Source organism: Toxorhynchites rutilus, chromosome 1 (assembly GCF_029784135.1).
Source record: "Toxorhynchites rutilus septentrionalis strain SRP chromosome 1, ASM2978413v1, whole genome shotgun sequence".
In the NCBI taxonomy this organism is placed as follows: domain Eukaryota; kingdom Metazoa; phylum Arthropoda; class Insecta; order Diptera; family Culicidae; genus Toxorhynchites; species Toxorhynchites rutilus.
This window is the reverse complement of record NC_073744.1, coordinates 136,078,097-136,101,538: the sequence shown is the minus strand read 5'-3', so window position 1 is coordinate 136,101,538 and position 23,442 is coordinate 136,078,097. Positions and strand designations below refer to the sequence as shown.

Below are 23,442 nucleotides of genomic sequence, written 5' to 3'. Positions count from 1 at the left end.
GGCTGGCGATTGGACTTGTGCTTTGGTGGATGAATTGGCTGCAAGAGTCTAGTCGGGACTGTATCGGCTCTGTGGGTTGTTTTTGACATTGCAATACTATATACGAATTTATATCTGTAAATAAAATCAGTTCGTTTTCTTTAACTGGTTTCAATGCTGAGAAAAATAAATTATCTTTTAGATAACTCGATATCTTTCTCAAACCGCTGTAGGGGAAGGAGACCACCATCATCATCAAAATCAATGATTAAATGTTTGCGTTAGCAAATTCTATAAAAAAGTTTTCTCAACTATTTTTGTGCCTGAAATGATAAGAATCTACAATAAATGGATTAAATAAAATGATATTTTATGCAGAAATCTTCATTAAAATTAGTGTTCGGAGTATGAATCAAATCTCTGCGCATGATTCAAATAGCGAACACTTTATTTTTAAATGTTAATTCAGTAAACTTTAATGGTATGAATAATTTAATATTCAAAACCCTGCCATTCTTCGGGTTATAGATTTCTTTTTAACATCATTCACAGGTATCGATACCGATAAAGCGTCCTTGTTGCCGAAACCATGTAAACTATAGGAAACAAATACAATCAATAATTACAAAAGCAAAATCCTATTTATTGCGTGCATAACATTTTTCCAAACAAGCCTAGCTAATTGACTTTAATTCGATATATCGATCATATGAATCGGTCCATTAGTTTAAAAGTCATGATTTTAAAGAAAAATGCATTTTTGGTGTTCGGAATATGATTCAGTGACAAAAATGGTACTCGGAATTTGAGACAAAAGTGATTAAACATATTTTTAGTTTTTCACCATGAATATGTATTTGTAAATCAATTTTATTGTCGTCAAATGAAAAAGAAGGCTCTATTGTATCTAAAAATCAAATTAATTTTGCGAAAGAGTACCCTTTTGAGTAATGAGACCAGTGCTTGGAAATATCTGTATCACATCAATCTTTTCAGCTGAATTTCCGTCCACATTCGATCATTATACCATTGCATTCGGGATACCGAAAATGAACCAACGCCAAACCTCACAATCACAGCAAGCTACTCACAGTTGATTCATCCAGTCTTGGTCATTCTCATTTTCGTTCTGTTCTGCGTTCACGGAATGTGAGTTTGGTCATTCATTGATATTAGTATACCAATTCATTCACTATCAGCATCGTCCTCGGACACTGACGGAACGGAGAAATTCGTTGAGGAAGATAACGAAGTACGGAATGCTCATAATAGTGACAGGAAATTAAATTGTTCAAGCATGCAAGGTTTCCGTCTCAGTTAAAATGCTTTAATTTTACTTAGTGAATATGCAATTCCAATCCCGCTTGTCAGAAATGCTTCAAAAGACTCCAATTCCGACGTAAAAAAATACCGTCTTGACATTTAATTTTTGGGCCTGATTCTCGAATACACTTCACGGTGGAAACGAAATAAACGGCACACCATTGAACTACGTTTTACGAGTTAGTGGAGTGTCGAAGACAATGATGAGTTTTCAGGCAGAATGAGCACTTTTCAAATAAAAAATCATTGATGAAAATTACCTTCTTCGTATCAAACTGGTGTTTAATGTGAGTGGAAAACTTCATGTTTTCTTCATGTGGTATAATAATCTCATACAAAAATTTCATCTGAAGATAATTTGATATTATAATGATAAATTTAGTGGGAAACTAATCTCGCATCCAGATGTCGACACCGTACCGTTGTCATCGCGAATACGTTTCATTCCGTTTCCACCGTGAAGTGTATTCGTAGTGTATTCGAGAATCAGGCCCTTTGACTCATATTCTGAACACACGAACATAAAATGGTGGTGTCCAAGACACGACTGCAATGGGAATATTTCGAGCTTCCTTTTGCAAACGGATCAAACTGTGCTATAGGATTAGCCGATGAAATCGCCATCCAGCTTTGGCTGACGAAGTTTGCATTCGCTACTCGGATCTGTTCTGCAGAATGCCTCCTCGCCGTCCAAGCCTATGTAATCCTTAGCTGTAAGTGTGCATGCAGATCTTGCTCTTTTGCTTTTTGCTTTTCCGCTTGCGCCACCGATTTGCTGTGCCCTTTCGGAGTAACTTCAAAAATAACTGAATAAGCAGGGCACTGACTCGATGAGAAAATCACACACATATCGAGATATTGAAAATGAACAGTCACAACATTCCTGACAATTCAATGGAATAAATGTGAATGAATTCTCATGACTCGAGCTTTAGAGAAAGCTCAAATAGCACAGAATGAATATGAATGAACACAGTTGTAAATTTGTTGCTGTCGAATGAATGACAGCAGCATCGACAAGCAAAATAAACGCGTTACACTGATAAAAATATATTTTCAATATTACTTAACAAGCTCAATATTTCCAAGCCCTGGCCACTATAGTTCCCAGCGTATTTTTACTTTCGAATGCCTCAAGACATTCTGAAAATTGTTACGTCATGATCTGGTGACAATTTTGATTGTGAACCACACCACGACTCCAGATATGTAGAAAAAGTTGTACGCATGATTTATGGAAAATAGCTCCGGGCCAGCCAAGGGCTTATGAGTGATTTGCTCAATTCAGAAGAGGATAAATATCACTTGCAATTAAACTACCAATTCGTTTCCAATTTTGTTGACGTCGATCAAAATCAAGCACAAAAGCGGAGGATGCATTTATATAGTCACGATCCATTACGACTGGAAGTAAGTGGATCGTTAAGTTTTATGTAGTGCTGCCGCCACGGTCGATCTGTCAGTTCACGGAAAGTGCATCCAGCGTTGTTCTTTACGATGTCGAGCGCGTTCGTCACTTGATGGCTGCTTTGCGTTATTCATGAACTTTGTCCCATCATCATCAGCACACCGTTCTCAGACAATCAGTAGAAGCCTCCCTTCTTTCCGCGAATGGCGAAAACGTGTGACTTGTGACCAATTGGTACTCGCCACTGTGTGTTGCCACAATTGACTTTAGAAAGGCGTTGCATGCAATCAAGCCTAAACATGCCAACCGAGCTGAGTGCTTGATTGGGTGTATAATAACAGTAGGTGATCATTGGGCTTCGCTGAGAACCACTTATTATTAGTGGTTCTTGCGTTCTCGGCGCAACGGCCAGCAGTAGACATTCTTGGCTGGTAATTGTTTGAGAACCTACCGTGTTGAATTGCTACGATTATTGAGCCACGGAGCACGTTCCGTTCAGTCCGCCCACAAAGACTGAACGTGTAGGGGAACTGCGGGTAATACGGACAGTGGGGGTAATATGAACAGGTGGTTGTTTTGTATAGTTACATTTTGGGATTCAGATTTCTGTTAATGAGAACACATTCTACATGTTATTCTATAATATTTAAGCCAGCCTATGGTAATGAATACTGATTAAAAATGTAAGAGGGAAACAAAAACGCGTGTGAATATAGTGGCATTTAGCTGCTTCGAAACTAATCATTTTGAGTGGTTTGATATCAAAATTCAATTCACTGATGGTTATATTTCGGTTTGTGAGTTAACAGAGAAGCGATATTAGATATGTACGGAAAGGTAAATTCATTTTTGAGTGGAAAATTTAAATAATTGAAATAATTGTTCTGGTGGGGTTCATTGACACCTAACATCCATTTTTTTGACATTTTCACTTTTTTTTTTCATATCATTTTGGACAATTCCTGGTGAATCTTCAACTTGAATTTACCAAAAGCACGCAAAATCTGGCATCTCTGCTTGAGAGGAAATCCCCGGCGCGGAAAAGTTCGTGCTGATTAAATGAAATATAAGGCTGGTCTCCAAGATGCGACTGCACGGTTAAATCATTGCATTTAATTTACCTTATTCCCGTAGCCCCTGAAAAGCATATTTGATAAATTTTATATTGAAACGAAAACTCAGCATATGCTTTCCAATGTCGCTGTCTAGAGCAAAACTGCAAGAGAAATCACAGTCCAGGATTATTATTCCGCATTTCTTAACCACTTCAATTTACCTTTGACGGAGCGTAAAACAACAACAATGCGTGTGTGGGATGTAAAAATACAGCGAAACTCCCCACCAGACGGCATGAATACACACGTATCAAAAAGTGTTGCACAGTTGAAGTCCAACAAAGCCCGCTGTATCCTGTACCGAAATAATGGTTATCAACATTATGTCTCGTCATCAAATGTTTTACGTGGAAGTTTAGTAAACTGAGGGTATTGTAAAAAATAAAAAAAATCGCTAAAAAAGCTTCTTAATTTTGAAATACGAAATGGAATATGAAATATGAAATGAATGAAATAAACAGAATGGATGGAATGAATGAAATGAATGGAATAAATGGAATGAATGGTATGAAAAGAATGAAATGAATGAATGGAATGAATGGAATGAATGGAATGAAAGGAATGAAAGAAATGAAAGGAATGAAAGGAATGAAAGGAATGAAAGGAATGAATGGAATGATTGGGTTAATATGTTAATAAATGAGAAATAGGCCCAATACTGCGTTTTATGAATGCAGCAATTTCAATATTTGTGTGTTGTTAGCGATGATTAGGATCGGATAGCAAACAAGTAGTTCGACCAATGATTTATACACCCAAAGTTCATTTTTAGCACATGTTATGGCATCCCAATTTATTACATTAAATGAACTGAAAAGTAACAGAAAATGTTCTACTCCCCAATACATGTATATCATTTGTATGATATACAGGGTGGGCCATTTAAAGTGGAAGGATTTGTTTTTGCAATAGCAAAGTAAAGAAGTGGAATTAAAAAAATTTTTTTTTTAATTTAATTTATTTTGGTCCAAGGAGATTTGTTCTAACTACTTTTTGATTATGATATCTCGTAAATGACCGCCTCTGGCCTTGACCGCAAAATGTGCCCTTTTTTCGGCATTTTCCATCACTTTGCCCAATATTTCGGCCGATATGGCAGCAATTTCTTGTCGGATATTGTCTTTCAGCGCAGCCAGGGTCCTTCGTTTACCAGTGTATACCTTGGATTTTAAATATCCCCATAAAAAAAAGTCAGGAGGCGTCAAATCAGGTGATCTCGGTGGCCAGTCATGATCGCCGTTTTTCGATATTAATCTTCCGGGGAACATTTCGCGCAATAATTTGGTCGTGGCAGCCGCTGTATGGGTTAAGTTGTTGAGCCATTTGAATTTTATACGGAAACATTTTCAAATCAACACGAATTATGCGTCGGAGAGTGGTTCGAGCGATGCCTAACTCTTGCGAACGATGGCGACCTGATGTCGATGCAGTCTCTGCAACACTGGCTCGAACGGCATCAATATTCTCGTCGAAACTCTCGTCGTTGTCTGGACAGATGACTGGCATTACCAACACTACCAGACGATATAAATTTGGCATATAATCGACGTATAGTGTTGTCTCCAGGCGATGTTTTAACTTTATTTTTATTTTTCCACGCACGTTTAGTTAACACAATTGAGAAGTTATTTTGAATGTACAGCTGAACAATTTCAGCGCGTTGTTTAGGTGTGTATTGTTCCATGGTTAAAATTGTACTGAAATGACGCTTCCAACGCGGTATGACATTTGTTAATCTGACATCTCTGTCAAAAGTTATAAGGGTTGCCAGATGCTTCCACTTTAAATGGCCCACCCTGTATATGCTAGAGCCAATATGAGCGAGCGAAACAGGAGACACATTTAAATGTTTGATATTCAAATTTTTGTTGTTTCTATTTATCTTTTTTACTATCTTATGTTCTTATATTACATTGGATTCCTAAAAAGAAATACTTTTTTTCACTGGGATCCATACATCTTTGCTCTACATGTTATTGTCCGCTCACCTTGTACCTAAATATCTTGTGTTGTCCTGTGGAACTGTAAATTGTTTTAATTTTTTTTCCAGCAACAAAATAATTGGTTTGGTTTAGTTTAGCAAATCGGCCGGATCGATTGTGTGAAAGCTGCATCTATCAGTTTCGAGCAGTTTTTTTTTTTTGTTTGAATGCAATTCCTAAATATTACTCAGTGAATCACTTAAAAATTGTTTCAAGATACTGAAAACATCGGTTTCCCATCCTTCTAATCGTAGAATTACTGAAAATACCAACAGCGATCTAATGAAAAATAGAATATAAATTTTTATATACGACCAAAACATTGATTTGATCAGAATCAATCGAATTTCGTAATGCGAAATTTCGCTCGATGGGATGGTGATTGGTATTGAGCCGAACTCTTGATAGGAATTGCAATGGAGGGCCAAAAATTAATGTTAGTCTTGAAAGTGAAATTGACATCAAAAATAACTCAAAGAACACAATTTTATTATACATAAAAACTCAAACTTTCTAATGTCGTATTGTAGCCTGTAATGTATTACTGTTTGAACAGATCATAAGTGTAGATTTACTTGAAGACTGGTACTAGCGTATTGTGTTTTGTTTACAAACAAAACACAGTAAACTTCCAAGATGGCTGGTTAGTGGTTTTAGAAAGTTGGCCCATCTTAGGATATACTTCTAGGCGCCTTGTTGAAGAACAAAAGTCCATTTGCTCATATTCATTGGTTGTCTGCATCTGTCATTTTGATTTTCGTTTGGAATATATAGGTTTTCGATGCAACCTAGCCCGGAAATTTATGCATTAGAGCTTAGCGAAGATGATTTCTTCAACACTGCTTCTCGGATACATTTCATCCCGTCAATCTCTCATTATCAGGCCCCGGCCAAGAGGATATGATCCGCGAGTCAAGATGTGTTGCAAATTTAACTGTCATTGCCAAACATATCAAACTGCTCGGTGAGCTCAAGGCAGATCTATGGAACAAGGTGCGCCCATTCGCTAATCATATTTAACTCGAAATAATAGTCGAATTCGCAAAAATTTAAGAATACAATTTTGCAATCTTTAAATTTTAATGGAGATTCTTAAGTTATTCGATTACTTAAAACACGACGTTTACTTAATCATTTGGCTATATATTGCACAACACACAACATTTACAAAAACTCACCATTATAATATAAAATCATCATCAGACACGATTTCAGTTCAATTTTATTTCACAATTTGCGAGAAAACGTAATAGAAATTCTATGTAGACTTTCCGAGATCTCGCATAGCACGCAAAAGAGACAGTGTTGCGTTATCCAGTCTCGCAGTGTTGTAAACGGTCGACATTTCTCTCAACCATCACATACTGCTCTTGCGCGAGAGTCACGGCTCAATATGTGTTGCGAATGTGACCAAGAATGCATTGCTCGGTTCCAACAGTCACCCCAGACAAAATGCACAGCTGCAAACACGACCATCAATTGAACGTTTATATATTCTCTCTTTCTGACGAACGTACCCAGAAGAGCGGTGAAAATATGCTATTTCCATTCTACCATTCGTGCTCATAACCATCCTTTAATTCCGGCTAATATGACTGTAGTTTTAATGTCATTTGACATTAAAACTGCAGTGGTATGCATTCTTTTTCGCTCTTTACTCTGCATTCGAGCGTAGCTGCACGCATACATCCACCTTCCCACTCTCACATCCATACACGATGGATGACGGATTACTTGGATCAAAACAACCGAAAAACTCTCCCCTATCAAGTGCGAATGTGTTGAATGAACGTTTTCAGCGGTGAGCGTTCCCCGTGAACACTGTTGTTTAATTACTGGACGAGGAATAGCTAATGAATGAGACGGGAAACAAAACGAAATGTCATGACATTTTTGAGTCGATGGTACTTTGACGGTTCATGTTATGATGTTCATTAATGGAGGCGATCTGGTGTTGTGGTAACATCCATACCTCTCACGCAGAGATCACGAGTTCAATTCTCACTCCCGACATTCTTCCAAAAATGGAAGTAAAAGTGACGAACCAGCCGAAATGTGTTTGAAAGTCACTATAATAGAGAGAAAAAAAAAGTTCATTAATGGCACAGCACATACGTCTCCATGAATAGTCATACGATGGTAACCATTAGCAAGACTGCATAGAATACATATTCGATACAGAAAAATAAATTTTCATTCATTATTTTTTATTTTAGAAGTGTGTTAATTTCCTCCTGTAAATTCATGGCTATAGAGTGGTTTTCACATTTTGGCCAACCTGGCAGTATGTTAAGCGCCTTGATTTACACCAGCTTGTGAGTTTGGCAGTTCTCGCGAGTGATTAAAAACCATGACAGCTTCAGTTGTGTTGGCAGCGGCGGAAAGTGAGCAGTGATTGTGTGCAAGACGGGTCTATGGTACTAGGTGAGGCCGTTTCGTCACTAAGTTGGTTAGGGGAGCGGTATATGAAAACAGTACGGAAGAAAGCCGAAGGGGAATTATTTGCTTGAAGCGTGAAAGAGACAGACTGATCAGGAACGAGCTTCGGCACTAGCGTATTGTGTTTTGTTTACAAACAAAACACAGTAGACTTCCAAGATGGCTGAAGAGTGGTTTTAGCAAGTTGGCCCACCTTAGGCTATACTTCTACGCGCCTTGATTATGTGTTGGGAGGAGAATTGTCACTCAAACGCTTCCCAACGGGGAATATGCCAAAGTGGCATGCGGAATTAATAGAGTTGAAGGTGATCTCAAGTGAGCTGTTCAATCTCACGGAAATGGATTATGATGATACGGCTGACGAGAGGAAGGCAATTTTAGAAGAGATGGACTGTGAAAAGTCTGTTCAATCTATTCCTAAGGAATGCCCTGCGTCTATAAATGGAAATCAAATCGCCAAATGTGGACTGTTTAGAAGCTGACTGGAACCAAAAGCAAAATAGTTGAGGGTCTGTCCGTTAAATACTGCTGAAAAGCACGGTATCACTTCTAAGTGGATTAATTTGATTTTTTCATCATTTAACGGACATAGAGTTCAGACCTTGGTTGAATAAAATTGTTCCTCTCGCGATCGATAAACCTCTACGCTTCGTATATTACAAACCTGTCCATATTACCTGCATCGAAAAAAATGTTGTACTTTTCGGTCTGTTTTAATTTCAGTAAAAAACATTGAAAACACTTTGTTGTAAAATATTTGGCCAATTAGGTAGAAAATCAGTATAGTGAATTGCAAGAAACTGCATCAAAGTTTTGGGAAACATGAGTTTCCAAAGATATAATTGAAGTTCTTCTTAACATGTTCGGTTTACCCCCACCTCTCCTAATCTTAAATAACAACCATAATCGTGATGCCGGGATACGGATACAACATCACTTGGGCTTGAGCACCAAAACTTTTAATGCAATAACAATAACAACAACAACAACAGAGATAATCAATGTTATGTCAAAAAGATGAAGTCATGCAGTGGGCGAACTGAAGGGCACAACTTTCTTTTCCAGCGAGGATGAGGTAAGACCCTGCTCCGGAACAATTTAACGAACTTTCATTTTTTTTTGCCTCTCCGACTCGCTTTTAACGGCAATTTATCAATGCAATCGGTTCAATCGATGTATGAATGTAGGTGCTTGTCTGAAATCCACAAAAAAACGGAGATTTTGAAACCAGAAAATATATGATGAGTGGCGCTTAACCACGAGGCGTATAATTTATTTTTAACTGGAACAAATGCCCGCTAAAAGCTTAATGAAGCTAAACTGTTGCTATATCCTAAAGGCTTATTATCTAGTCGTTCAGTAACACTACGTTAAAATGTAAGCCAGAGGCTCGCATCTTGTGTTGTTTGCACTGAGGTTTGTCATACTGACTTTCGCTGTATGTCAGGACACAAAAGTTGTTCCTTTGTCTGAGAAACTTGAATGGGCATTCCGAACTGTCCAGTTTCTCCTTCCTTGTGGGGAAATAATGGGGCGGTACAGCGGCGGTAGGTCGTTCGGAATCGTAATTAGTTAACGGTAGTTCTAATGCGGTGAGAGGTCCAGAATCACCTTCAAGAATGCTAGGGTAGCATTTACTTGCCCGTGGTATAACGCGGGCAATCCAAATACCAACCCGACGACGACGACGACGCCAGCTGCAATATTTTACGCTCGAGGTTTTTTTTCAGGTACCGAATCACGAGCGTCATTTTCTGTCTAAATAAACCGTGCTCAGGCGAGGAGTTCGACCTGGGTTAATTTACATAAAAAAAGAGTGGATACAACATGATACAACTTTTGCTGCACGTTTTGCGCGTTGGCTGGCTGCTGGCGAAAAGCGCTCTAGCAACGCCCCGACTTGTTTGCGAGACCGCGGGAGCCTTGGAGTTGAGCATGGAAATGTGGGCCACCAGTGTGTCAGATCGGGACAAGTTTTCAAAATTCGGTGCAACGGCGAAACGAGACAGAATCATTCATGCCCAAACCAAAGTTCACGGATTGACAATTAGAGAACGCCGCGTGGAACGCCGAGGCCTTGCGTTTTTGCAACATATAAAATTAACGCTCAGTCATCTCCGATCAAACGTCGCCTCGAGAGATGAAATAATCGCACAATAAGCACAATAAGCCTCTTTCGAAAAGTACAAGGATGCGCAATTAAGGCTCGGAGCGGTCTCAATCAACCTTTTCGAGATGAAAGCTCTTTGCACACGATCGGTTCTAAGTAATCTCCCGAATGCACTCGTTAATCGTCTGCATATTACCGTTCACCGCCAAATCGATCACTGCCATTATTGTGGCTGTGAAGGTTCTTTCTGCGTCTTTGGGCATCAGTTCAAAAGTCGCAATAAATCAGCCCGGCGGGTAATCCCACGCTTCGGTGTTTTGCCTTCTTCCATTCCGACCAATTTCGCTTATTCTGCCTTGCCCTTCTGCCTGTCCGCCTTGCAATCTGATTTATTTTTACCATAACGTACAGCAACAATGTATTTTATGCATCTGACAGTCGACGATATATTCATAATGACGCATCCTGCAGTTGTCCGTCACGTGAAGAGTTGGCGGAATGCTTGAGTGACCTTCAACAAGGAGATTATACACCACTCAACATCTTGATTCTGCCAATAGAAGTCATTACTCTTCACTTACTCCGGATATTTCGTTATGTTTAAGATCTGTTTATTTGTTATCGATCGTCTGCATGGTATTATTGTGGAATATAAACGAAAACTCTACATTCACATCAAAGCACTCAGCTTTTGCTGAAATTTCGCGAATGAAATACACTCGACAAAAAAATAGAGGAACTCTTTGCAACATCGAGGTTTTTGATTGATTTTTGAAAGGATTTTTGAAAGGAACTTCGCCAAATATCAAGGCAAGAAGATAGGATGAGCATCATTTTAAAGGTTCAAGTTAACAGAACAGAAATAAATCGCTTTTTTTCCTTCTCGATATTTTTGTCCACTACATCTACACACAACTAGATAACGTAGGTGAACGTACAAAATTCTGAAACTGGAAATTAAACTTCAAAATGCTGTAGGATAACTCGCCAAATGTTGAACGCTTAAGCCAGATATGTTCAAACTTTCTTAGTTTCTTCGTGATTACACATGGAATTACTGAAAACTCCCCTGCATCACTCTATAGCAACCATTAAGAGTCATTTCTTGTTGTATTTATTATACAGGGTTTTCCAACTTTAAATTCCGAAAGTAAATTGAAATAAAACACACTTAGAATTCGAATTTCGATGAAACTGTTATTTCAAATTAAAGTTTGGTTTATGCCATTATGTGTGAAATACAACATCATTCAAATGTCCACCTAGGGCTTCCTCGCACACCTTGATCCGGAACAGGTAATTTTCGATGACTTTTCGGCACATATGGGGTGGTATCTCGGTCATAACTTCACGAATGTTGTCTTTCAAATGTTCAAGAGTTTGCGGAGAGTTTGCATAGACACGGTCTTTCGCATAACCACACAAAAAAAAGTCTAGCGGGTTCAAATCGCATGATCTGGACGGCCAATTGGCATCACCAAAAGGCGAAATTATGCATCCCTCAAATTTCGTTCGCAATATGGCCATGTTTGGTCGTGTTGTGTGGCACGTGGCGCCGTCCTGCTGAAACCACATGTCATCCGTATCCATATCTTCAATTTGTGGCAAAAAAAATCGGTTAACATGCGGCCATAGCGCTCACCATTCACAGTTACCGTCTCGCCGTCCTCATTTTCAAAAAAATACGGCCCGATGACTCCACCAGACCATAATGCGCACCAAATAGTGACTTTTGGCGGAGGCAATGGCCTTTCAACAATCACGTGTGGATTTTCTGAGCCCCATTTACGGAAATTTTGGGTGTTCACATAGCCACCGAGCTCGAAATGTGCCTCATCGCTGAAGAAAATTCGATGCGAAAATTCAGCACTTTGCTGCTGTTGTTCGTTCACCCAACCGACGTATGCCCGACGCATTCCATGGTCACCACGCTCTAATTTTTGTACAAGTTGGACTTTATATGGATGTAGGTGCAAGTACAAATGCAAAATTCGCAACAATGATGTGTTTGACAAGCCCAATTGCTGAGCACGCCGTGGAATCGAAACATTCGGGTCATCCTCCACACTGGCAGCAACAGCAGCAATATTTTCGGCCGAACGCACATTACGATGATGCACAGGTTTCACAATATCCGCTACGGATCCAGATTGTTCGAATTTACGCACTACATTAGCGATTGTGTGCTCTGTAGGTCATCAATGACGACCAAAATCCGTCCGTAATGCTCGAAAAACATTTGCCGGTTTTTCATCATTTTTATAGTATAATTTAACAAAATTAACACGTTGTGCGATGCTAAAATGATCCATATTGTAAAATGGCAGACATTCAGCTAACGATATGACGCTTTGGTTGACAGCTATGTCAAACGGTTGTCAGCGCAGAGCTGTATACTTTCGGAAGCCCGAAATGAAAAACCCTGTATTAGACCACTTGCATTGTTCAACAATGCATATTTTTTCAATGGTATTCTGGAACCCAAATGTTGAACACATATCCATCCATTCAACCAAATGTTGAACGATCCTCGCAGGATGTTGAACAGTTAGTTTCTAACCTCAACAACATTTTTTCGAGAGACCAAGGCGCTTAGGGTATATCATAAGATGGAACAATATGTGAAAACCACTCTGTAGCTTTTTTGTAAGTATACTGCGTTTTGTTTGTAAACAAAACACAATACGCTTGTTCGAAACCTGGCTTGTGATCAGCCTGTCTCTTTCAAACTTCAGGTAAATAATTTCGCTTCTGCGCTTCTTCCGTACTGTTTTCATAAACCGCTTCCCTAAACAACTTAGTGACAAAACGGCCTCACCTAGTATCATCTAAAACAAGACGTGACAACTGGCTTCTTACTCTTACTCTTCGACCATGTGCGGGCAACAGGGATGCCGAACCACTCCAGATGTCAAGTTTCCAAATGAGATAAAGTTTCTGAAGGCTATTTTTCACGTCCCTAACGTATGTTTTCGTATCAGATATTCTATGAATAACTACATTTGGATGATGTAAAGCAAATTTGTTGCGTATTTCACAACAAATTTTCTGTTATGCTTTATATTTTTATGTTATGCTTTATTTTGAAAACTAGTGAGACTACATATCATGAGTACATTATGTAGAAGTGTATTTTCAAATATTATTGGCAACCTTTTAAAATTGACCAATCAGCAGCTGGTCCGAAAACTGGTCCGAAATCGACCCCCTATTGTCTGGTCTTGTCTTAGAGTATCATATATCCGTTTTGCGTGAGACAAACCGGTAATGTAAATAAACCCAATGACGAAAGCAGGGTTGCCAGATATGGGTGAATTGAATATCATTTTGTTTTATTTTTTTCTTCGAAGTTTTTCAATTTGAAAGAATTTCCAAGTAATATGTAAGAAGAGAAATAATGAGTATAGTCGCACACTCAAAATTATAGAAGGGCAAAATTGAGTATGGTCACATATATTAATTTGTTTACAAAAGTGGACGTTTCAGTTACATAGGATTGTTGTCTTCGGTATATTTTTTTCTTTTGTTGATTTGCACACTAGAATACACCAACATAATTGAATTTCAACTGCAGTTTTACTTGCTCCCCTTCTAATGGAAAAGACAATTTGAGGTTATGGGAGTGTTCGACAAATGGAATATGAGAAAATAACAGCATCTAAAAATGTATTATTCATAAAATATTTTAGTGTAAAAGAACCCCAGATGATTGAAGAACTGTTAAAACGTTCTATCAGGCGTTGTGAAAAAATAGTGGCAGTTAAAAATTCTTATTTTGAAGATGCACTTTCTTATTTATATTTTTTTGGAAATCACTATGCCAAATGATCATTGATTACATGATATTTTAATCGCATTTTCAAGGGCAAGAGTTATGTAAATGTTATCAGTAGGACAACATAACATGTATAACTTTCAAACGCAGATGTTTTTGAATATAGTGTTTGAAAAACAACAATTGAAATTGATTTCTAGTTAGAATTCCTCAGACTGTTCAACATTTGGAAAGTGTTCAACAGTTAGCGATGTACCCTACTTCCCGTTTTACAGGCTTTCAAGATCAATTTAATATATCGCCTTCGCACTCTGTTCTTCTAATTTTTTGTCGAGTGCAGTTGTAATTATGAATGACTACAGAAGTGCAGGATGTTGTCAATTTTTTTTTGGAATCATACCATTTTATTTTTTTTATCCCATCTGCTCATTTAGCAATTCAGCTGTAACAGAGCCGAATTTATTCGTGTACATTTTTATCTAACGATAGTTTTTGTTATATATTACACAGTAGCCATTTTTGGCGCAAGAGTATTCCTATCGTATCGATACACATTTTTATCCATTGCACAGTAGCCATTTAAAATCCATTTCCAAATCAATTTCGTTGGAGCAACCATCAAATGGACTATGATGCTTGTCACTTTGTAATTATAGAACATATAAGAATTGAATTTTCCGAATTCAGATTTTTCCGAAAATTTTCAATTATCATGTTTGGTTAAATTATGTGTAATAGTTTTATGGCTCTCCATTCCAGAGGAGGAAGGGGTTCATACCATCATAGAAACATTTCTCGTACCCAAAACCCCTCACATCCCAAATTTGGCTCAATTTGCTTGATTATTTCTCGAGTTATACAGAAGTTTGTGTTTTATTTGTATGGCAGCCACCCCTTAGAGAGAGGGGTGGAGTGTCTATTTACCATAGAAACATTTCGTGCTCTCTAAAACCTTCACATGCCAAATTTGGCTCTATTTACTGGATTAGTTTTCGAGTTATACAGAAATTTGTTCCGACTTTTTTCTCCACTTTATTGATCTACGAAAAGAGACGAATACAAAAAAAAATAAAGACTGCTCGAATCGGACCATTTCTTCCTCGGGTTTTTCGCTTACCAACACATTTGGCCTTATATTTTTATTTATAGAGATTTGCTAGAATTATTCGTATCACTCACCTTACTTGCAATACAAAAATACTTCCGACTTGCATATCTTTGCAATGCCGATTTACTCAGGCTCAGCTAGGTAAAACTCGCCAAAACGTCATGGAACTTGATGAAGGGTAAATTTCGTTTTTTGAGATGCCCGAAACGAACAAGCTCCACTTTTCTTGCCGCATCTCCACACCCCATGCCCGGCTCCGGAATTCAACCACTTTTTTTTCTGTTTTAGGTTTCAATTGGTTTGTTTACTTGCTCTGTATCACTTGTAACCTACTCGATGATGGATTCGTCGCTTTCGGGAAAAATCAGTACTCTCGCTAGTTTACGTACGGACGCTGATGGATTTTTCAAGAGAGTGTGTACTAAATGTACTAAATTTCCGTGAGCTGCTTCCTTCCGACCGAAACAAAACGGAAAATCCTTATCTCATTCAGAAAACGAAAAAATACTGGCTAGACACACCTCCGTGACTGAAAATTCGAAAGCTCTGGCGGTTTTATATTATCCGACAAATTATTTTCTCCGAGAGACCCGTAATGGCATTATCTGATTGGATTCGTTATATATACACATACACATAAAAAAAAAACTTCCAATAACATTTGTCTCGAACAAAACATAACCTGTCGTGTCGTATCATGTCGTGTCGGAATAAAGCCGCCTTTAGGCCGAACAGACTGCCAGTTATCGTGGCTGATCGGAAGAACGCAAGCGAGATTGTTATCGTCAATCGATTTACGTTGGAATAGCTCGTATAATTCTTTCCATGAGGTGGAAATTTCGGAAAATTTCCATGAGGTTTTTTTTAACATAAACATAACGTGTCAGTTCTTTCTTCGATTTATTTATTAGTCCCTCCTCCGTTTTCGCCACGAAATTGTTGAAGTAGACCTTCCGCCCCAGTTGGCCCAAATATTCTCGATGAGACGCAGCTGGGGAACGTTCGGAGGGTTGGCAGACTTCGGAACAACATCCCTCTTCAAACGGTTCATCTCCTCAAGCGACTTCTTCACGTAATAGGCGGAGACCTGGTCCGGCCAAAACACCACATTCTCGTCCGGATGTTATTTTTGGATGAAGGAGGTAATATCTGGCAAGCACTTTGTGTTGTAAATCTTTCCGTTCACCGAACGTCCTGAACGGAAGAAGAACGGCTTTGACATCCTCTTTTCGCTGATGGTGAGCCTCAGAGGCACCTTCTTTGGGTCACTTTCAACCTTTGTTTCTTGGCCACAGTTTGCTGTTCCGATACGGTCGGCTTTGACTTACGTTTATAAAGATGTCCATCTCCGCTAGCTATTTTTTCACTGTCTGGCCTGTTACTCCAACCTCCCTGCCCAAAAACCGGAACGATTTAGAAACCTTTTCCTCGATCTTCTGCTTTAGCTTCAGCTGCAGTTCAAGATTGCGTAGCACTCATTATTCTCCAGAAGTGTAACGGTATTATAGATACCAGAACGGGGGTATCCGGCGGACTCAAAATACTTGACGATGTTCACTTTCTTCGCAACAGGATGAAGCTTCCAGTACGCACAAATCACAGAGCACAGTTGTTTTACTGTTGCATAAATTTCCATAACTTTCGTAGTTCAATTGTTAGCGTTGTCGAATGTTGTCTGAACCTTCATGGGTTATTGTAACTGACGATGGACAAGTGATCTCATATCCAGGTGTTAAGGTGAATGCATAAAAAAATGGAACAAACTGTCTAAGACATCTAGAGACGTCTAAGCTTTTCCTACATATTCCATAACGTAAATCTTGCAATGAATTCTTTGGACTATTTAAAACTGTGATTTTGACACCAATGACAGGAAACATAGGAAATAAACACTGCAAATTTTAAAAGACGAATTGGAAATCTCTTAACCAGTGCTAAACATTTGCAAGCAATAAGAGTGGTTAAAAAACCCGAAAAATCGAACGTCAAAAACACGAGCGCAGCTCAAAGATAAGAAAGGAAATGTTTTTTTGCGTCAAATAATTACTGCAGTTGAAAAATGAATATAATGGATAGTTGATAATAGATGTTATAAGAACCAACGGCGCAAAAAGACTTGTGTGAAGCCAGGTTCAGTCAGCTCATTACAGCCAAATGGAAAAACTTGTTCTGCTTAGCTTGAGCTTGAGCTTGGGTAAACTGTTCAATTCGTAGTTGCTCTCCGTGATTGACCTGAACCAACCAAATTGCACAAAAAACACACAAAGACGCTTGGGACTAGCAAATCATTCTCGTTGTGTAATTTTCGGTGATTCGAACTTTAAATGGTCAATAACGACGCCGGCCACGTCCTCACAGTCACCAGGGGAAGGGAAGGAATGTTAGTATGATATGCGCCGCCCGAAAGCCACAAAGGTCGCCTCTATAGCGTGGTTCCCTAGCGTTTATCATGTAAGGTATAGTTGTTAGTGGGAATGGTTAAGAAAAATCAGGATTCACTGCGGTAAGTGATGTGATTCTAAAAACGTGAACTCTCAACTATTCGGCGATATGAGATTTGAAGAAAATATACATTCTGATCGGATCGGTAATGCATTCCGTTTTTCTGCGTGCGTAGTACGTAGTATCATAGATATATATATATATATATATATATATATATATATATATATTTCATTGTTTTTCAATCGCGGAGACCCAGATTATTTTTGGCACAACCTGAGTTCGTCACTTGTATTATCTTTCAAAATATTATTCAATCGCGATGACCGAGATTATTTTCTAAACCTAAGAAGGTCTCTGAGACACTGCTTCAACATTGCTCAAATCAACGATTTTCTACCTGGTCACCTAAGAAATTCCTTTAAAATCAATTGAACCGACGATATGTCTTGATATTTTAATTACTCCTATTATATTTCAATACACTTTCAATCGCGATGGCTGAGGTCACTTTGGAAAACCTGAGAAGGTCACCGAGAAAACTTCTTAAAAAAATATCGCTCGAGCCGACGATGCATTTTACGATATTTTTCAATCGCGACAACAGAGGTTCTTTGAGAAACCTTAGAAGGTCACCAAGAAAACATTATTGAATATCTCGAGCCAATGAACCGATTTAGTTACCAAAACCCAAGAGCATGTATAGAAAATAAATTACGGCTTATCGCGCACACAATTTTCCCTAACTGATCATATATTTTGTCACGCGACGGTCGATTTCATATCTGAAAGCAAAAATGTGAAATGTAACAGTTATATCTGGAATTCAGAATTAATCATTTTAAAATCCTGAACAGTTATCCATCACCAGAATCGGAGTCCAAAAGTCGCAGAGATCTCCTAGAATCCTGCCCCGTGCGCAGAATCCATCTCTGAAGCGAATGATAGCTAGTTCCCACTCTACATTGTTGTGCCAAATTGGTCCCAACAAGTGGTGTCGACAACGGTGCCGATATCGTGCCTTTTTGCAATAATTATGTCGACCTACCCTTCATATTCGACAACCAATTACGAGCCAAACCTGTGCCAATCTGTCACCGTGTCGACCGATTGAAAAACTGCTCGAACCTTATTATGGTGGTATTTGTTTTGAAGAAAGTTTAAAGTTTTCTAGGAATAAAAAAAATTGCGTTGTTTACAAACATTTATTTTTTATACAATGCTTTCAAACTTAATACAATGCCACTAAAATTCAAAGCAAACATTTGCAGCGTTCATGTTGTCACCAGCAAATCCCCGACAGGTGCGAATTTTCTTCGGATCATTATCCACTCTCAGCTTAATTGTTTTCGTCGCATCTGGTGCTCTACATGAGAATTCATCATCGACCAGTGGTATTTCAGTGGATAGATGGTTGCAGCTACTGCATAATGTTTCCTCATTGACACAGATCGAGTTTTTGTCTCCATCGAAATCACCTTCTCCGTCCTCACATCACTTCTACGAGATGATGTCTGCCGTTTGAAGAATTTGATGAAAACTACACATAAAGTTTCCTTCGATCGTCCGTATCGATTGCAACGGAATATTGCTGTACCATTTAGCGTTTAAGTGTTTCTGAAAAATATGAGATAGAGGTAAAATGTTCTGTAGATCGAAAGCAATGAAAGTACTTCTGTTACCTGTCCATACTTCGATTGGAAGTTTTCTTTATGTTGTTTTACTGCACCGAGAAGTATTCCAATTGAGAATAGAATCTCTAAAACCAGCTGATATTGGCGACTGCTTCTTTAACACTTTCATGTTTCGTGTTTTGGCAGTTCAACAAGAAAGAGAAAAGCTATCGCTGCAGTGATGCCTTCTCGCTCAGTATAAATAATCGCATACAATTATTAAGTGTAGACAGTGCTGCCTGTGGGGAGGCATGGCGGGGTACGGTTCCAGCACTTTTGTAGCACTTTCCGCCGCTCGGTCCACTTTGTACCTATAACAGCTCGAAAATATAGGAAACTGGGTTATCATATAAAATTAATGCTAACAGTAGGAGAAGGGTGGTAAAGACGGACACCCTAAGTAAAAGTTGATTTTTTTTCCTGAATTTCACAGAAAAAAATATATAGTTATCTCACCACAAATTGATAGTCTAGGTCTCTTTTTATAACAAAATTGGTCTCTGAGGCAGAAATTTTGAAAATGAATGTGTCCGGCATCTTTGAAAAAATAAGATTAAGTCGGGAAAGACGAACACTTGGCGGGGAAGATGGACACTTAGGGTGGGAAAGATGGACACTAACTGAAAATTCAAGTTAATGTACTCGATAAATGTTCTGAAAATATGTCATAAAGATAATCTAACAAAAAAGCTAGACTAAAATCACCTAGAATAATTGTAAGCTTGTAATTTTTCTCATTTTTTTCATTTTTTCATGAAGCTGTTTTATTTCCGACATTCGGAATGATAAATTCGGGTTACGTTTTAAAAACCGCTATGCTGATTTGTCCAAGGTATGTGGTTGCACTTGCAAACGTAACTAGTGAGCATCTGATAATAAAAGAAGGATGAGATAACCAAATTGTTTCAAAAACAAAATGTTTGTTTTTTATCGGTGGAGTGTCCGTCTTACCCGACTTGATTAGTATTTTATTTTCGTCAATATTTCTGGAGTAAAAATGTTAAAACTTCACCGTTGATTCGATAATCTGGAAGAGAAGTGATGGTAAAACATTCACGTAACGAAAAACACCCCAAAAAATTACTCGATAACAATGAGAACCTTGTTTTCTGCAGACGAAAACTTACATCGAGCTGCTCTTTGTAGATTACTTTTTTGTTTTTATTTACAATTTTAACAGAAAGCCAACTAGGTGTACACAGTAAGTGTCAAAGGTATTGATACACTGTATCGCAGGTTTGTACATCAATAAAATTCAAAATAAAAATGTAATTTATCAATTATACAGGGGTGTCCGTCTTTCCCGATTTTTCCCTAACAGGACAGCTAAAGGAAAGATAAATAAATATGTATACAAATATACCCATCCCCACCGCAAATTCTCGAGAAACTATATGTTAGAGGAGCAGAGAAATAAAATACACATATCTCTCGTTGATTTCGGCTCAGCCCAGTCATGCTAGCGATCCATCCTTTTATGACACCGCTGAATCTCGAGAATCACAGACAATACTCGGGGCTTAACGCAGTCTGGCAAACGATTCACCACTACATTTAATGTACTCGTCGGAGATAAAAAAAAAAACACAAGATGAACACGAGCGCACTAAGATAAAGGTTGCAACGAGATTGACCGAACAAAATTTTCATTTCAACGATCGCGCTCTATCGATGACATTACGAACATCTGGAAAATCTTGTTTTGCTTAGGCACAAAAAAGACGGGTGGGTAATGTCGGGGACATAACCGGAGAGACGTAGGACTACACCAAGGGGTGTACATTATTCGAATATCATGGAGCATAGATCCCAGAATGAGCAGTTTTTTATGTACAAAATCACAGAAAAAAATCAAAAGATAAAATAAAACCGTAGCACTCAGTAAACACTCAAACGGATAGATTCAAATACGAAAAAATCTAAATTTGTCGTGCAAATGTCGTGCGGTTCAAATGTTGTAGGAGTTATTGTTCAGCCGGCAACGAACACACAGTTGATAGCAAGCATATCGTAATAGGAATTTACCGTCTCGTATCGTGATATAAATGGGCTTTGTACTCCTCATGAATAGCTGTGTTCTACTAGTCAATCCCTTTCATTTGATACCCATATTGATGGGGCTTTGAGAAAATATGTAATCCGCCATTTTGTAGCGGTCGCCATCTTGGATTTTTAAGATCATAAAATACGCAGTTTTACAATGACTACAGAGATAAAGGAAGCGTAGACAAAATGTATGGGACAGTAGGAAATTCTTTCTTCCAATTTTTCATCAATTTGAACTTTATATGAGCTGAAAACCCGTAATGTGTAGCATATAAACAATTGCTGAGGATATTTCCTATCAATGTGTGTATTTGGAACCAAAATCCATTCATTAATTGAGGAGGTATTAGCGTTCAAAAACTGAACACTTTTTCACGCCGAGATATTGAAATGGGCCCCTATATTGAAAAGTTAGACGTAGTCCTACGCCAAAATGGCAAATATGTTACGCAAAAAGCATGATAAGCCTATTTGTGTCGTTTCGAAATACTTGGCAACACTTGAGCGCACGAAATATCAAAATTGTAAACAAAACAAAGTTTTCGTCCATTGCGGTTGCATGCGATCTCAAGGCAACCAAAATAAGTATTTTTTTCATTTTTTTCATTTTTTCAGTAGATTGTTCCGGTTCAAAATAATGCAAAAGGTTCTCTGAGGGGAAGTCGGTCTACTTTCGACGGGGTAAAAGCACCATACGTCGTGATATTGAATGATTTTCATATCAAATAAAATACCATCTTTTTGCTCGTCTATTTACAAACAAATGCCCCGAAAGTACATAAGGAAGCCGTCGAATTATCGTCCTTATAGATTCCGATAATTTGGTAAATTCACGAATATTTGCAAAACTCTACACGTGGAATGTTTATGGCCTTTTCAGAAGTTTGTGTGTAGTTTATGAACAACCCTAAACATTTAGTACCTTAGACAACACTGTTCCTGTGATTTTTACTAGACTAAACTGTTTGAAAATAGCATCGCTCCGTCTTACCCCGCGGGTGGTCATTCTTACCCCGTCAGCGAAATAAAAAGCAATTTATTATCATTTCAAAAATTAATGAATGAAACGCAAAAAAAAAGTTATACAATGAACAGTTACACATTTTTAGTAGTAGATTATTAGATATTCAATGATATGTAGTACAACAAATAGGGGAAATCCTGAAGGACGTTCAAATGAAAATTGGTTTTCTTAGGGGGACGGTCTTACCCCGTCTTCCCCTACACTAAGAAGGACTACAAGAAACAGATTCTCATGGCAAAGTGAATGACAAAAATCCAGTTTTCATACCTAAATTCATTTTTTTGTATCAGTATCGAATCGTGTTCACCTCCAAAATTTATCATTCACATAATTATTATATATACTCAATTTATGCCGAGATAGCATACATTGTATCATTCCCTCCTATCATCATAATCACATATCATCACTTGTTCACAGACAAGCCGTATAAATTATATCATGCCGGAAAGAAAATGTACAAAACGCAAACCTTGACCAAGGCAGTGACGAGGCTCATAAATGCACCCAAGCTCCGAAGTATGATTGTATCGTGCACTTTTTTAACAGCATCAACTTTCGAGTTTATGCCAAACTTCCTTATAAAGCGCCTGACGGAACGAACAATGACGGTGTCTTCGAGTCTGAAAATATATGAAATGTTCCAACGCGGAACTGTGAACCTGTGTCAATCATACACCAGGAAAAAAAATGTACGAAGGTCGACGCCAATTATTGGGTTGGGATTGTATTCAACTAAAATCTCTCGGTTTTCAACTAGACACATATCTTCCTGATTTAACGCGTTTTTTCTCACCTTCTTCCCTTTCCGCAGCGCCTATCTAACAGTACTCCTATGCCTGGCGGCGACGGTCACATCCGTCCTCTCGCAGGACAACAGTCGGAACAATCTGCTGCTGCGACGGGGCAACATCGGCCGACAGAACCCGCTGGCCAAGACAACCACCACGACGCCTCCGCCCGAATACGCTGATGTGAGTGAACCTAGCTGACCTCGTACCGGGTGTTATGTTTCATG

The 23,442-nt window shown here is 38.5% G+C and overlaps 1 protein-coding gene across 2 annotated transcripts in view; it reads left to right on the top strand.

Moving 5' to 3' along the window:
* The window catches only part of LOC129762148 (uncharacterized), a 64,553-nt gene that overhangs the window by 8,778 nt on the left and 32,333 nt on the right, over positions 1-23,442 (top strand). For both annotated transcript variants that reach the window (XM_055760142.1, XM_055760143.1), the window contains exon 3: positions 23,239-23,398. In XM_055760142.1, coding sequence (XP_055616117.1) covers positions 23,239-23,398 — 160 coding nt within the window. The remainder of the gene's footprint in view (positions 1-23,238; positions 23,399-23,442) is intronic.